The 15,939-nt window shown below is 42.6% G+C and overlaps 2 protein-coding genes across 9 annotated transcripts in view; one reads left to right on the top strand and one right to left on the bottom strand.

Moving 5' to 3' along the window:
• The window catches only part of ASPH (aspartate beta-hydroxylase), a 243,162-nt gene that overhangs the window by 196,150 nt on the left and 31,073 nt on the right, over window positions 1–15,939 (top strand). For 4 of the 5 annotated variants that reach the window (XM_030859675.2, XM_060287664.1, XM_060287663.1 and 1 more), the window contains one exon: window positions 9,975–12,897. The exons of the other annotated variant lie outside the window; for it this stretch is intronic. In XM_030859675.2, coding sequence (XP_030715535.2) covers window positions 9,975–10,125 — 151 coding nt within the window. In that variant the 3' untranslated portion in view covers window positions 10,126–12,897. Of the gene's footprint in view, window positions 1–9,974; window positions 12,898–15,939 lie in introns of those variants that run through there. 5 annotated transcript variants of the gene reach the window in all.
• The window catches only part of CLVS1 (clavesin 1), a 415,580-nt gene continuing 411,274 nt past the window's right edge, over window positions 11,634–15,939 (bottom strand). For all 4 annotated transcript variants that reach the window (XM_060287672.1, XM_060287673.1, XM_060287674.1 and 1 more), the window contains one exon: window positions 11,634–13,999. In XM_060287672.1, coding sequence (XP_060143655.1) covers window positions 13,912–13,999 — 88 coding nt within the window. In that variant the 3' untranslated portion in view covers window positions 11,634–13,911. The remainder of the gene's footprint in view (window positions 14,000–15,939) is intronic.

Genomic DNA, 15,939 nt, shown 5'->3' with positions numbered 1-15,939 from the left:
TCAAGTGAATCTCGAGTGTGTGGGGCAAGGGAGGGGTGTCCGTGATGATGCGACAGTTTCCATTTTGGTCAGTAGGGGGGTGTTGATGCTTTAGCAAATGCTGAGAGCTTGGGAGGCATGAGGCAGGTTAGGGGAACAGATCATGAGTCCGGTCTTCATATTATTTGTTTAAGTTGCTGTTGGAACACAGGAGTGAAAATATCCAGGAGTCTGCTGGATAGTGAGGTCTGGAGCTCAGGGGAGAAGTCAAGTCTAGACATAAAGGTTTTAGAAGCAGGCTTATTGGGAGGCTCTAGAGGAAGCGTGAGAGTCCCATGGCCACATCGACATTTCGGAGGCAGAAAAAGGAAAGAGAGCCAAGAAGGAGCTGGGGCAGCAGAGGGCAGAGCTGGAAGAGCCAGGAGGGGGAATCAGAGATGGCCAGACCGGGCGAAGTTTCTTCCAAGATGCAATGGAGCTCACCAAGCCTTGCTGAGCTCCGTTCGGGTCTACAGGGTCTCTCTGCCAAAGGGGAGAGGGGCAGGGGACCCAGGGAAAACAGAGAGGAGGTGGGAGTGTGCTGGGGAAGGCAGAGTTTGACGAGGTCAACTCCTTGGAGGTCAAATAAGAATCACAGGGGCCGTGAAGACGGAGAGGAGCTTCAGACCTAATTTAAGTATACCAACTTAGGGTCTTAAACTGAAGCTGGGAATGTGATTAGGGGAGCTGTCAGCACCCACCAGAAGTAGGGAAGGGCTGTAAGCCCAGCCCCACAGCTCACTTGTAGGGTGATCTTGAATAAGAACATTGACTGGGCAGCCCCTTCATTCCCACTGGGCTAAAAGCCAGCCTCCTTCAGGTGGCAGTAAGTAGCTGCTGATAACAATACTTTGCAGATGGTATAGTTTACAAATTCACAGTGATTATTAAAAAGCACTTGCCGACACCCCGGCTCTCATGGGCTAGGGCGGCGGTTTTGCGGAGGATGGATTGTTTCACGCTGTCTCGTCCCCAGGGAGCTTTGAAGCATCGGTGCCCTTCCTCTCCCTCCTCAATGCTGGTCAGCCTCCTTCTCCACGTCCCTTCTATGGTACTTGTTTTATGTTGCATTACATTCTCATCCTTCATAATCCTTAACTCCAGGGTGGCCGGGTCAGGCTAAGTATTTCATTACAAAAAGAGTGTTTTTCATGAGAGAAATGGGTCAATGAAATTAAAGCACTGTGCAATGCTTCTAGTGAACATAGCTAGAGAGCTGAATAGTAGAGTCAGTTTATAAACTCTGAGGACAGAACGTGAAATCTGTATGTAATATGAAATCATACGTAATATGAAATCTGGGAAGTTTCACACTTATTATGGAAGCACTATTAGTGTGGAAACAGAAGCACACGTACCAGGACATCAGGCTTCCTTGTTATGGGCAAGTGGAAGCAATTTTTCAGAGCTTCTCAACTTTTGAAGGAATAGCAATTTGTGCCTTGTAGTTCTCAGGTATTAATCATCACACTGCGATTCCTGCTAGCGGGCGTGCGTGTTGGTTAAAGAGTCCATCACTGCAGATCATAGCACAGCTCTTTCTATCTGAAGATGGGCTTGAAGGTATGCAGCTGTCTATCTCAATAAGTAAAATGATCATTTAAAATGAATAAATGCTTTCCGGTGACAAAACTGATGCATGCCCCTGCTACATAATTTGTGAAACACAGAGAAGCACGACAAAGAAAGTAAATATTATTTTTGATTTCGGTACTCAGAGATATTGCTCAGACGCTTCTCAGGGCCTGTATAATGTATATTCATGATGAGGAAGCTCCTAGTGATAATATGCATCGTGCTTGCTATGTGTCAAGCACGGTCCGAAGCCCTCTGCATACCTTCACAGCAACCCCACGTAACTGGGAGTATTAAAGTCTCTACTTTTCAGCTGAGGAGACTGAAAAGGCTGAGTAACTTCCCCAAGGTCACTCAGCTTAGCAAGTGTCGATATTTGTATCAGGGTCCTAGGGCTGCCGTAACGGATGACTTAAAACAACAGAAGTTTCTTCTCTCACCATTTTGGAGGCCAGAAGTCCGAAGTCAAGGTATGGTCAGGGTTGGGTCCTTCTGGAGGCTCTGAGGGGCAGTCCCTGTCCCCTGACTCTCTCCTGGCTTCCGGTGGCTGCGGGCTCTCCTTGCTGCGTCCTGGCTCGTAGGCGCATCACTGCCATCTCTGCCCCTGTCATCATGTCACCTTCTCCCTCCGTCTTCTGCCCTTGTCTTCTTTTCCAAAGGCGCTTACTGAGGACCTCCCTGGCGGTCCAGTGGTTGAGACTCCGCACTTCCAATGCTGGGGACACGAGTTCCATCCCTGGTCGGGGAACTAAGATCCTACATGCTGGGGGCATGGCCAAAAAAATAAGCAAATAAATAATTAAAGGCGCTTACTGGATTTGGGGCCCAACCTAACCCGGAATGATCTCAAGCCCTTTAACTTAATTACAACTGCAAAGACCCTTTTTTCCAAATCAGGTTATATCCACAGCTTCCAGGGGGACATACTTCTGGGGGTGAGGGCCACCATTCAGCCCACTACAGTGTTGGAACCAAGGTTCCATGCCAGACAGTTTGGCTTGAAAGTTTGTGCTTCTGGCCTCAATGCCATAGACCCACTTATATATAGGTTTGGGGGATTTTTGAGTTTTGTTCACAAGATTAGGATCATGCTATACTTATAAGGTGACCACTTTGAATGCCGGTTTTTGTTTCCAGACATCAGGGTAACAAGTAGAGAAGGCTGCTGGGGAGTCTCCATCTCTGGGGGTTTGTTCGTGTCCCCCTCGACAGGCCATGCTTTGCAGTCAGTAAAATGAGCTCATTAGCGATCTTGAGTCAGAGCTGAATGAACTTGAGTCAGTGGATAAACAGGCCCCCGCTGGCAAGTGGGAATAATTGTTATCCTCACAGAGTGGCCAAGGTGTGTGAGCTTTGGGTGATCCCAGAGACAAATCCTTTCTTCTGAGTCTCCACGAGGGCTTCTGGTTCATGCCGGAACCATACCAAGGGAAAGAAGGGTGACCGTGCAGCTCTCCTGGAGACCCGGCCTCATTGCCTGTGAATCGCTGACCTGAAACGTTGCACAGGACCTTTATGTAGCCAGAAAATCATGTGTTGGCATGAGTGTCAGCAACAGACTGAAGAAATGAATGGGCAATAAGTCATTTAATTCCTCTTTATGTGGTTGTGGAAATAATGACCTTTTCCCACACACCTCGAGTATTCTAGAATATATTTTTTCATGACTCTTTCAAGTTTCCTATTAGGAAGATTGTGTAGAAGGCATGCTAAAATATTAACAGTCAAAGAGAGACCGTTGTTTTTAATCCACCGTGAATTGTTCATAGACGTTATGTGTTATGTTTTCATAAAGTGTCCAAGAAGATAGTTTAAATTTTTTCTCATCATGTTATAGAAGCTGTAAATTAACAAATCATTTGGAACCAAATATTTTTGCCTCTTCTTCCTTTTTTGGGGAGAGGGAGGTTGTTTTTTGGTTTTTTTACTCGTTTCCCTGAAGTCATAGATCTTCTGTTTCACAAAATATACCCATCTTCCATTCAAATTGTAATGTGACCTTTCCACATTACTTTATCCACCATTCAAGCCTGTCCATCTGGGACTGTAGGACCAAAAATGTCACTTTTAACTGGATGGGATGCTTCCCTTAAGGTTTGTTGTTAAATAGTGACGTTTCACGCTCTTTCTTCTTTTTCTTAAGCAATTTGGAGAATTAAAAACACCAATAAAGTTCCTTTACCCCTGTCCTGGTTAGCATGGGGTGTCTATGGCTATCCATACACACAGATGAATATCTGTGTCTCGACAGGGAAACAGCACTTCCCACATTGAAAACAGATTTTGTCCAAACATTTGTTCATTGAACTGATGGTTGAGAATTTGGAAAGTTGAGATCCATTTTGCTATGGCAGTAATAAATGATGTGGAGGTTCCTGGGCCAGCCCTTAAAAGCCTCCTAACTCATGGTCTCTGTTAATAGGGCTGTAGCACCAGTGGCTATTGGTTTTTTTAACTTTTTATTTTATATTGGAGAATAGTTGGTTAACAATGTTGTATTAGTTTCAGGTGTGCAGCAAAGCGATTCAGTTATACATATACATGTATCTATTCTTTATAATAATGTTTCTATGGGAAAACAGATCCTGAGTTTTCACTTCAGATTTTAACATCCTGTATCTTCATGAAAGTAAATTAAGAGCACCAAAGTCTCCTGACCTGGGTTCAAATCCTGGCTTCCCCTCTTATGAAGTGTAACTTTAGACAACTTGCATGGCCTCACTAAGCCTCAATTTCCTCATCTGTAAAATGGGAAGAATAAAAGTATGTCTTGGTGTAGTTTTGAGAATTAAAGTGATCCGTATAAATACATTCAGAACTGTATTTACAGAGTGTGATGTGGTAACCATGCTCAGTATTTTTGAGCTTTTATTGTGCTCGTCTCTGATTGCTGCAGAAATGGGGACTTCTGCCCCTTACCTCCCAGGGCGTGAGACCAAGCACTCCTGTACTGTCGGAGGTGGTCCTTGGAACCTGCAGTGCGCACTCTGGCGGGGATGAGGGTGGGTGCTCTAAGGAGACAGGAAGGAGGGGGAAACGGGAAGTCGAGGGTGTGCAGGGCCAGGGCTGGTGAAGGAATGGATCAGATGCAGAGGGGGGCTATGATGTGATAGGCCTGGGGCTGGGAGGGATGCTGAGGCAGGGGGGCACAGCAGGGCACAGCGGATGGCCACCCCCTCCATTTCCCCTTGTGCCGCCACCCTGGAGAGGGGCCAGAGGCATCCCAGCTCTGTGGCCTCGGGAGGTTTCCTCTCCTCTTCCCTTTCTTTGTCCTCCCCTTTTGGCTTTCTTCGCGATGTTACAGAGCCCTCTGCTACTGGGTAACCGAGGACCACGAGGGGGAAGTCAAAAGCTGTTACAGAGGCAGCGCAGGGGCTGCACAGCGGAGCCGAAGCCCCAGGCCCACTTGGAGGGGAGAGAATCCCCGCGGCAGCCTGGCTGGAACGAGCCCCCCCAGGAGGGGTGGAGAGAGATACTAGGGTGCATATATACAGAACCTGTTGGGGAAAGAGCTTCTTTGTAATTTAGCCATCTTTTGTTGAAATTACTATTTTGACATCCAACAAAATAGCAAATACCATACCCATTTCTCAGATGACAGTTTGTGAAATGTATCCTGTAAAATGCAATATGAAGACTAAAGTCCCAGCCAACAGCTTGGCTCAGAGAATTAAGAGAATTTCCGAGCTGAAAGAAGCCTTGGAGACCCTCCTGTCCTCCTCCATCATTGCACAGATGGGGAAACTGAGGCCCACAGGTGACATGCTTATCACAGCCACATGGCTAGTTAGCAGTGGTCAGAACAAGAACACAGGTGTCCTAGCTTCCAGAAAAATGCTTTATCCTGATAGATAGATGATAGATAGATAGATAGATAGATAGATAGATAGACAGACAAAGAAGGTATGTGCATGTGTATTTCTGTATTAGGAGGAGAGAAAAAAGAGGAAGTGGCAATAATGCAGTTTTAATTTCAATTCCAGGATGTGCCAGGCTTTCCAGTGCAGTCAGAAACTGAGGGATTTCAATGGATCAGAATTGATAAGAGCTGCGTTAAAGCAGCCTGATTCCTGAGCCCTCTGACCCTTTTCTGTACTCCAGTCAGCCTGTTTAAATTCCTTTCAGGCCACCTCAGCATAGCAGCTATAGGTGCTGAGAATGTTTCCTACAACCGCTATCTTGAGCTAGAGGTCCGGCTGTAATGAAGCAAGCCTAGTGCCTTTCTGCTTCTTCCACAGAATCACGGTGTCACCGCAGGCATCCGAACTGGCTTGCATGTGATTCCTTTGCTGAAAAATTAGAACCGCGTCATTTGTCTACCTCAGAACCTTTTAGCAAAGATCACTGAGATATAATCTATAAAGTTTTTAGGTGGAAAACTCTATAAGCACGTAGTGTCATTATTTAGCATTATTAATGGTGATGGTAATTCTATGGCAAAATTATAGTTATTAGGTTTATGCTGCCACCATTATACCATTATCATTAATTATAATAATCTGAGAAATTGAGGAATTACACAACGTTGGTTTATCTTGTGACCAGATATTCTTCTATCTTTTGGCAAACCAGGGAGAGACGTTCTTCTCGCAACAGTAAGAAATGCTAAAATTAAGCTGAGGTAGCCATCTGGGTATGGGCTGCAGCTCCCCACTGCTATCCTGCCTTTCTGGACCCGCAGAGGAAGGCTGGGTGAACGCCTCCAGGAGGACTTCTTTCCAAGGCTGCTCTGAAAATCTTTTCTCCAGAGGGTCCTTTTCTTGTCATAATCTCAGCATAACTTAAATGTATGTGGTGGAGATTTGCTCTCAAAGCGAGTGGCCTGAAAACTATTTTCTTTGCATTGCAATGAGTGTCTTTGTTTTTCACTCAGAAGAGGTGCAAGACCTTTGACATCTTTGAGCTCTGACTCTTTTTGTTCTGGAAATCCTTCATCCTTTCCCAGACAGGTGACACATCTCTTGTTGAACGCAAGTCACTTTAGTCTGCATGTCACTTGGACGGAGTTTTATTGTCCTTCCCAATTAGGGCTGCACTTTTAGTCATTCTAGCTCTCATAAGTGATTGAAAGACATCATTTTTTACCTATTCAGAAGGTATCTACATTTAAGAATCTACAATAAGTGATTGAGTATCTTTACTGTTTTCTGGGAGAGTGTCTGAAAGAAAATAGAAAGGCAAGTATAAATCTAATAGAATTTTATGGCCCTAATGGAATCCAGCCCCTTGGAATACCTCCCAGATTTCACGTTTAAAAAATGGTTTAATCAGTGGTTTACACTAGTCCATATTTGACCCAAAATATCTGCAAAGCCACAACCCAGTGCTAGCTTAAGTTCCACCTTTACAGGCACTGGTATGCCATGAATGAACCAGCGCTAAAAGCTTTTCCCAATTTATAAGGAATTTAAGTTAATGAATGGAATGCTTAAGGTTTTTCTCACATCCAGCATTCCTAAATCTTGGGCTTTCTTACACTTACCGTAATCTAGTGAAAAATGTCATTTTGTGCAAACTTAGAATGTTCAATTTAGTTGTCTTAATTACTTCCAGTACTTTAAGTAGGTTCTAGACTCTCTACCACTCAGAAAACGTTGAGAATCACTTGTCATTGCCGCACCAAGCGTTACGTCACAGATTCTCTTAGGGAGTTTTGATATTGCACCCCCTGGGAAGTTTTCAGTCTTCTCAAATAGAGGGAGATTACTCATAGAGAGTGATGCCAAAGTAATTTTGAATTTTCTGTATGAATTTGACTACTCTAGGTGCTGCATATAAGTGGAATCATACAGTATTTGTCCTTGCATGAGTGGCTAATTTCACTTAGCATGATGGCCTAAAGGTTCATCCATGTTGTAGCATTGTCAGAATTTCCTTCTAAGGCTGAGGAATATTCCATTGTATGTATAGACCACATTTGTTTATCCATTCATCTGTCAGTGGACACTGGTGTTGCTTCCACCTTTTGGCTACTGTGAGGAATGCTGCTGTGAACATGGATGTACTGTTGTTTTCTTTTGCATGCCCTTCCCCCCTTGTCTTCTGCCTGTATTGTAGGCTTGTCACTGACATTGCTTAGTCCCACCGATAACAAGGCCGAGGAAATGACCACCAAACTGTATAAGCTAGGGATCATTTTGCTTCTTTTTTCTTGTCATTTTTTTCATTTCTTAACTTTGCTTTTCTTTTCAAATTTGACTTTGCATGGTAATGAATACATAGTCAGTCATTTGCCCCTGAGTCTATATATTTTTGTCCTTCGTTACACTTGGATGGGACTCCAGTAGACCCTGACCCTTCAGAGGAATTGGATCAAAGAGCCAAGCAACTCATTTATTGAGTGCAAGACTTTAGGGTAGGTGGGACCTCCCCTGCGGTCCAGTGGTTAGGACTGTGTGCTTCCACTAATGGGGTTGTGGGCCCCATCCCTGGTCAGGGAGCTAAGGTCCCACAGGCTGTGCGGCATGGCCAAAAAATAAAAATAAACAATAAACTCGCAATTGCACAACATTGTGAATCGACTGTACTTCAGTTAAAACAAAGACATCAGGGTAGGTGTGTGAGGCAGCGCAGGAGTTGGGGCTGGGGAGAGAATGGGTAACAGAACAGAGGATTGGTTCCCAACTTCAAGGAGCTTTTAACTTGCAGATATTTGTTACTTTAAATTATTTGGAAATTTTAGTGTCAGATTCATTAATATGTCTCAGACAAATTTGTCTCCCACTTCACTGCCTTCCAACTCAGGACATTTGGCAATGACTGGAGACTTTTTTTTTTTTTTTTTTTGGCTGCATTGGGTCTTCGTTGCTGTGCGCGGGCTTTCTCTAGTTGTGGCAAGCAAGGGCTACTCTTCGTTGAGGTGTGTGAGCTTCTCATTGCAGTGGCTTCTCTTGTTGTGGAGCACAGGCTCCCGGTGCGCAGGCTTCAGTAGTTGTGGCACGTGGGCTCAGTAGTTGTGGCTTGCGGGCTCAGTAGTTGTGGCTTGTGGGCTCAGCAGTTGTAGCTTGTGGGCTCTAGAGCACAGGCTCAGTAGTTGTGGCACACAGGCTCAGTAGTTGTGGCACACAGGCTTAGTTGCTCCGCGGCACGTGAGATCTTCCCAGACCAGGGCTGGAACCCGTGTCCCCTGCATTGGCAGGCGGATTCCTAACCACTGCGACACCAGGGAAGCCCAGGAGACATTTTTGATTGTCACAGTTTGTAAGGGCGTGCTACTAGTATCTAGCGGAGACCAGAGGTGCTGCTAAACGTCTCACAGAGCACAGGACAGCCCCCGCCCCCTGCCAAAACAAAGAATTACCTGGCAAAAATGTCAGTATTGCCAAGGTTGAGAAAGCTTGCCGTATGTAACATTAGATAATATTAGATAATATTATCTAATTTAATATTGATTAATCACCAGGTAATGAACATAAAAAGACAAATCATTTCCCTAAGGAAAACTTCTTTATGATAATGCAATAAGTTGAAATCAAGCTAGCATTTTCCTCCTATAATTTTAATTATTTGCTAATCCAGGAAGTAAGATTTTAAATACTTGAGAGGAATTTTGATATCTAGAAAAAATTTCCTAGTAAAAACTTCATTTCAGAAACATAACTTAGCATTTGCCATATTGACAATTAATACCTATTCGAAAAAGAAGAAAACATTAGCAGAAATAATAAACTTCCCTTGGGTTTGAAAGGCATTGTATGACTGCGCCCTGCATTTTACTCTCTCGGCTGTCTTATTTAGACTAACACCGTATTTAGATCTTAGCTCCTCTACAGGTATCTTGTGAAGTAGTGCTGTCAGCCCTAAAGGATGTTTTGCAGCATTCATTTCAAATATTCCATGGATAACCCACTTGCACAGCGTATAACATTAGGAGTATAAACAATCTGCCCTTCCATAAAATGGAACTTTAACAAATGGAATGGGTTGAAAAGAGAATCATTTGGAGATGCACAGACACCATGCCTATGGGACATCAAAATGCCTGAGACCCAGTCACTGTCTGTACTTCCACACCAATCTCTGAAATGCCAGGGAGGATACCATGGAGCCATTGACTGGGAGGCCACCTTGGGAATGAGCCACTGGGGCACACTTTTGAGTGCTCGCCCGACTAAACAAGCCTTGCCTAGGTTTGTACCAAGAATAAGTTTACCCTTATCACCAGTCTCCTGCCTTTTGTATACCTTCAGTGCTGAGCGTGAAAGCTGATGTTCATGGTAAGCATCCTGAAATTCTTTCTTAATCACCGAGGAAAGAACACATCCTGTGTTTCACTTACCTGGTCCTATTGCAAAGGTTATCATGAGAGAGCCTTCCTGAACACAGACGTGGATTGATCCTCAGGCATCTGAATCACAAGCTTCCATGCTTTTCTGTTCCAGGACATGGGAAGAAGGCAAGGTGCTCATCTTTGATGACTCCTTTGAGCATGAGGTGTGGCAGGATGCCACGTCTTTCCGGCTGATCTTCATCGTGGATGTGTGGCACCCTGAGCTGACACCCCATCAGAGACGCAGCCTTCCTGCGATTTAGCATTTTGGGCAGGCTCAGGACACGCTGGAGAGAGGCTGCCTCTCTGGTTCAGTCACCTTGGATGTGGGCATAGACGTTCAAACACCACAGCCCTTAATTCCCTGGATTTGCAGCCTGAAAAATTCTAAACCTCCTCCGAGGGTTGGATGACACTAAAGGGAATATATGCCTTGCTGCAATTCTTTTAGAAAATACCTGCGGTATTTCATCCATGACAGCCCCCATCTGATGCCTGTATTCCAGGTGAACCCATGATAGCTTCTACCTTGCCGGCCAAAGATATTTTTTCCACTTAGAATAGGCGAAATCAGTGTAAATGAGAGTATATGTAGAAACTGTAAATGGATTGCTTTAGTTTTTAATTTTTCTATGCAATTATATTTTTCTAGGGAAGCAGGATGATTTTGTCATCACACACCGCTACTTTTTTGTTGAGTTTAATGGCAAGCTGTATAAACGCTTTAGTTCTGCTTAATCGTAACTTTCCTGATGAACTCAGACGTCCCTCTTTTAATTATTTTTAGTAAAAGGCACTCATATGAAAAAACGATTCTATTTTCCTAATACAAAGGAGAAAGACATAATTATGCCAATGTCTTCATGAACCGTACTGCTCCCTACCCATTGCGTCTCTTTGCTTTTTTGTCACCATTGAGAGCTCATGTCTTAATTTCTCTCCTCGCTATGTGAATGGTGGAGATACTGTCAAAATGGTATTTATTTCTAAGAGGAACTTTTTACACTGAAGAAGTACTTGGAGTCATTTTGTAATGAGTTATAACAATGATGCATGTAAATTTTTTTAATGTCAAGCACTAGGCATTAGAAAACAAAAAGTAAAATTTCTCCAAGTGAAAATTTTCTCTTGGGATCAGGTAGATAGGGGGCTGCTAGGACACCTGGCTCCTGGTCTCTTTGCGTCTATGAAACAGGGCTGGAATCCAGAGTGTTTTCTGTTGGGGATCCTTGTGAGTGATGAGGCCGTTGAAAGGACTCCCATCAAAATTTTGTAAAACTATGAAGGATGGCAGAGTGGAAGACCAAGAATATGCCAGGATCTCTGTCCTGCGTGTAGGATGTAAAAATCGCTTTCCTCTTTGAAATTGTTTGGAAGACTCTGACATCTCCCTGGCTTGAGAAACTTCTGCCATTTGAGCTTCACTTTGAGATGGCAATCATTATTGATAGTTCGGCTTTAAAATTTCCTACTGCATAGAAAGAACAGTTGCCTACTCGTTCCGAAGATGACCACGTCATTAATTTAGAGGAATATTGATGCATTAAATTTTGTGTTTTTTAAATCAAAGCTAACTAGAAATGTTAGCTATAAGAATGTAATGATATTCATGCACTGAATTTTAAGCCAATATGAACAAAAATGCTGGAGAAATGACACATAGGTTACCAGATTTCATTCGCAGGTAGAAAAAACACTTGTGCTTTCTTTTCCATTGAAGGACAAAGAAAGATGCTTCCTTTATCTTATTTAGAAAACATTCTTTAATATTGAAATGAACCCCCTTTGCTTGTCTTTAAGGACTTCAGCTTCCAGTCAGAGTTTGTAAAATATTTGTCCTCTTTCCTTCTGTTTTGCCAATGTTGAAAAATCTCACTAAAATAGATGAAGAAGCATGTGAGGAAAAATGTCCAAATTAATTACCGAAATCCAGAAGAAAAAGCAAACTCTTGAAAAATAAAAAAGCATTTGTGTCCTTCAGTATTTATTGAACAGAAGAAATGACTGACAAAGAACAATACAATCTAGTGTTCATGTGGTAACATTCATGTCACTTACTGAATTTGGTTCTTGTATGTATATTGCATACACATAAAGAAATTCAAAGTGTAAGTTGTCACTGTTGAACCATCATCTTTGATTCATTTAATGAAATCATGGAATAGAGTCAAAACTAGCTCTTAACTTAGTAATTATAGTATGGTATTTAAAATCGGGTCACTACAGGAGGATTCTAAATATTGCCGATTGGAAAGCCAGAGCTATTACTGCTGCAGAATGTTGGCAATAATAGACTCCAGTAGCATTTGAAATACTGGATCCCACAACTATTTTATAAACTCAAGTAATAAAATGGGTTTTCCAATTCGCTTTAATTCTTCATCTTTCTTCCCTATGTTGTGGTATATAAGAAAAGTGTTTCAGTCATTGCATTGGTAGAATTATTTCAGTGTTATTTTTTTGTTATTTGAAATGTCTACACAAAATGAATTGGTTTTATTTATACTGTGATGCAATTGGTTAAGAAATATTTTAAATTCTCTTTCAATTTTATTTCAAGGGTGGAATACAAAAATCACTTCTGTTATTATTTTCTACCAGTAGAAAAAAATTATAACACTAGATCCATTAAGAAAGAGACGTAATACATGATTAAGATTAGTATCTATTGAGGGTGATTATGGCCAGTTGAATCACCTCTTTCCTTTGAATTTTTTAGCCAACAAATTAACCCTCCCAAGTACTTAACGTGTAAAATCATATTTTACTGCTCATTATCAACTAAAATATTTTTTGTTTGACATTGAGCACCAACTGGTCATACTAATGAAGGCCCATGTCATGCAGATGGCTGGGAGAATAAGAGATAGCTAAGAACATACACCTGGTTTCGGGAAACATGGCACAAGTAAGGATATCATATCTTATGATAATCTGCTTATTTTTTATCTGATTTCCTTTGAATGGATAGCTGGGGACTCCATTTCTAAGGATAATAAACAAAGAAATAAAGTGATCTTTGGCATTTCATCCTGCATTCCTGGTCTTCTCTTATTTTCAGTTCTTTCATATTTCACCATCCTTAAGGGTCTTCCTCCATGATTGATACCTACCCTCTCAGCAACAGCCAGGCCCTTTCTGCACACCTTTAACTGGTTGCAAGGGGAGGTGAGGGGACGTGGGGAGCGGTGTGATACTTTTGTAGCACTTTTCTTTTCTGTAGTGACCCAAGTGAGGCAACTTGAATGGATTCATTAATCAGTGACATGTATTTTCAATGAGACCCCCCCCACCCTCTAGAGACACACATCCCCTGTGGGAAGTCACATTGCTAAGATGAAATAGAGATCTTTCCGTTTGTGTCTTTGTTTAAAATTAGCTCATGATAATCAGCTGGTGGCCTGATCAAAGATGTGATATCAAAATCATTTTTGCAGGATATCAAAAAAAAAAACAACAACAAGCTCTGCAAACAGCCAGACCTACGAGAACGTGCCCTTAGGCTGAACAATTTGAAATTTGATGCTGGTGATGAGGTCAAAGAAAGTATTTCAATATAGGAATGGAAATCACTGGAGATACTATTGTCCTGGGGCTTTGCACTACATTAAACTTGACAGTTGTGTCTGCACAGTTTAATTCTTATGTATCTACTTGGAAATGCACTTAATCTTAAATTGCAAAAACTGGACAGAGTCTCTGCAAAGCCTCAGAAAGATCCTTATCCTAATGAAGTGTGTGCGTCAGATTTAGTTTTTCTCTTTTCAATTCACTTAATACTATAAATATGGGATGGGGGGAATCTTGTTTCCATAACTGCCTTGCTTCATCCTCTAATTCCCTCATTGAAAAAAAAAAGCATCTCTCAAGTCTTTGTTCAACTTTGGCTGCTTAGACCAATGGCTGGTGAGAGTCATTACTGGGTGGCAGGAGAGGAGGCCCTTGTGTCGAGCCGAACGCACGCATTGTGGGGTCAGTTGCACATGTGCTTCCTGGTGGCTGCTACCACTGAGGGCTGGCGATGTCCGGAGCACAGGGTGGCTCAGGGTTCAGTCCAGAGCCAGGAGTGGCTGAGTGTTCTCATTCTCTCCCTTGTCCTCATGTTTCAGGGTCCCAGCTTCTACCACAGACTGAGATCTAATAACAGGGGAAGGAAAAAGATATGATTACAAATAAGTCATGGTGTCAGCCATTTTGGAATCTTGTAAGGCATTCAGACTTTATGTCCCCCTTATTAACCAAGACACTCAAAATAGCTATATAACTTCTCCCCCCTTTTGTATCTCTGTGTTCCTTGCTTTTGTGTCTTCTACACCACATTTTGAGGGAGCGAGGCATCTTGGAATCTTCTTTGCAGGAATCTCTTCTTTTGGTAAAATGAACACGTGTTCTAGCCACAACTCTGCCCCCCGTCTAAACATTCTGTGGATCTTGAGATGTATAAAGTCTCCTAAATTTTGTTAGATTTTTAATGTTTCAAAGTATTTCTGAGAGCCTTTGTTTCTCAAGGTCATAGGAAGCTATCATGTATGATGTTAAGACCATGAGATTTGGAATCAGATGGTCGATGTATTCTTGACCCCTTACTGACAGGAGTCTTGGGGGAGTTTTCAGAACCCTGGACCTTTATTGCCTCACCTGTAAAGCAGAGCTGTTACCTACCTTCCAGCGTTGTTGAGAAAGACTAAAACTAATACTATACCTAAAGCACTTGACATGTACTTGTAGTCAAAATTTATGGGGCACTGTGTTATCACCATTATTGCAACAATGGCATTGATCTTAGTCTCTGGTGTGTCCTTTTATACTAGAGTAATAACAATTTCCTGTGTTTATAACATGATTGAAACTGAAATTAGTTTCTAGCTTTATAGAGAGAAGATGATAAGAGCTATGCACACAGTAGACATTCAATAAACGTTCACATACTAAAAAAAAAAAAAGCCATTCAAAACATTAAGAAAATGGTTGAATTGGGTTGTTCAAATAAGCAAGATTTACATATATGTGCAGTAAATGGTTAACTCAGTAGGCCTGAGTTGCCCAAACCCTCCACATTCCAAAAGTCTTCAGGACTGTCCCTTGACTGGTTCTTCTGAACCCTGGGAGGATCCTGACTGATAAAGTGTCTTCGTTTGCCTGAGCTTTGGGTCACACCCTGTCAGTTGGACTTCTTGTTGGGGAAGGTGGAGGAGTTGAAGACCGAGTGGCTAAGGTCAGTCACACATGCTCTGCATGCCTATGTGACGGACCCCCCCCACCCCAATAAAACCCAGAACCCTGGGCATCAAGGCATGGGTGGGTGGTTGGTGACACTGTGCATGTGTTGTCACTCGTCATTGCTGAGAGAATTGAGCTCTCTCTGTGTGACTGCACGGGAGGCAAACTGGAAGCTTGCAAGTGGTCCAGTGTACCTGAACTCCACCCACTGCACCTTCTTCCTTTGCTGATTTTTATCTGTATCCTTGTGCTATAAGAAACCTTAACTGTGAGTGTAACTACATTTCCGGGTCCTGTGAGTCCCTCTAGCCAACTATCAAATCTGGGGATCCCAAACACAGTATATAATAACACTAATATTTGCTGTCTGTGCACCTGGTGTAGTTGTAACTTCTTTACATGCATGAAGTTACTTCATTTTCATACCCCTAAGGAGTGATGCTATTATTGCTTCCATCTGGGGAGTGGGAAAAACTAAGGGACCAAAAAAATCAAGTAACATAGGAAAGGCTGCACAAATAGAGAATAGAGAACAGGACAGGTATATCACCCTCACAATGTTCCTGGGTCTACCTCACACTGCAGATTTTTAGCTACTCTAAATGTCAATCCCGCCAAACAGTCCAACGTTAGGTACCAAGTCTAACCTTTGAAAATGAAATGGATTCGTTTGCTCCTGGGACAGGGCAGAGAAGCCCCAGGTAGTGTAGTTCAGCTCTTTTACACATTGCCTACGTATTTCTGTCTTTGCTTTTACATAAGGCCTGGGTGGGTGTGTGTGTGTGTGTGTGTGTGTGTGTGTGTGTGTGTGTGTGTGTGTGTGTGTGTGTGTGTGTGTGTGTGTGTGTGTGTGTGTG

This window comes from Globicephala melas, chromosome 17 (genome assembly GCF_963455315.2).
Source record: "Globicephala melas chromosome 17, mGloMel1.2, whole genome shotgun sequence".
NCBI classification, from domain to species: Eukaryota; Metazoa; Chordata; class Mammalia; order Artiodactyla; family Delphinidae; genus Globicephala; species Globicephala melas.
This window is presented reverse-complemented; position numbering and strand designations above follow the sequence as displayed.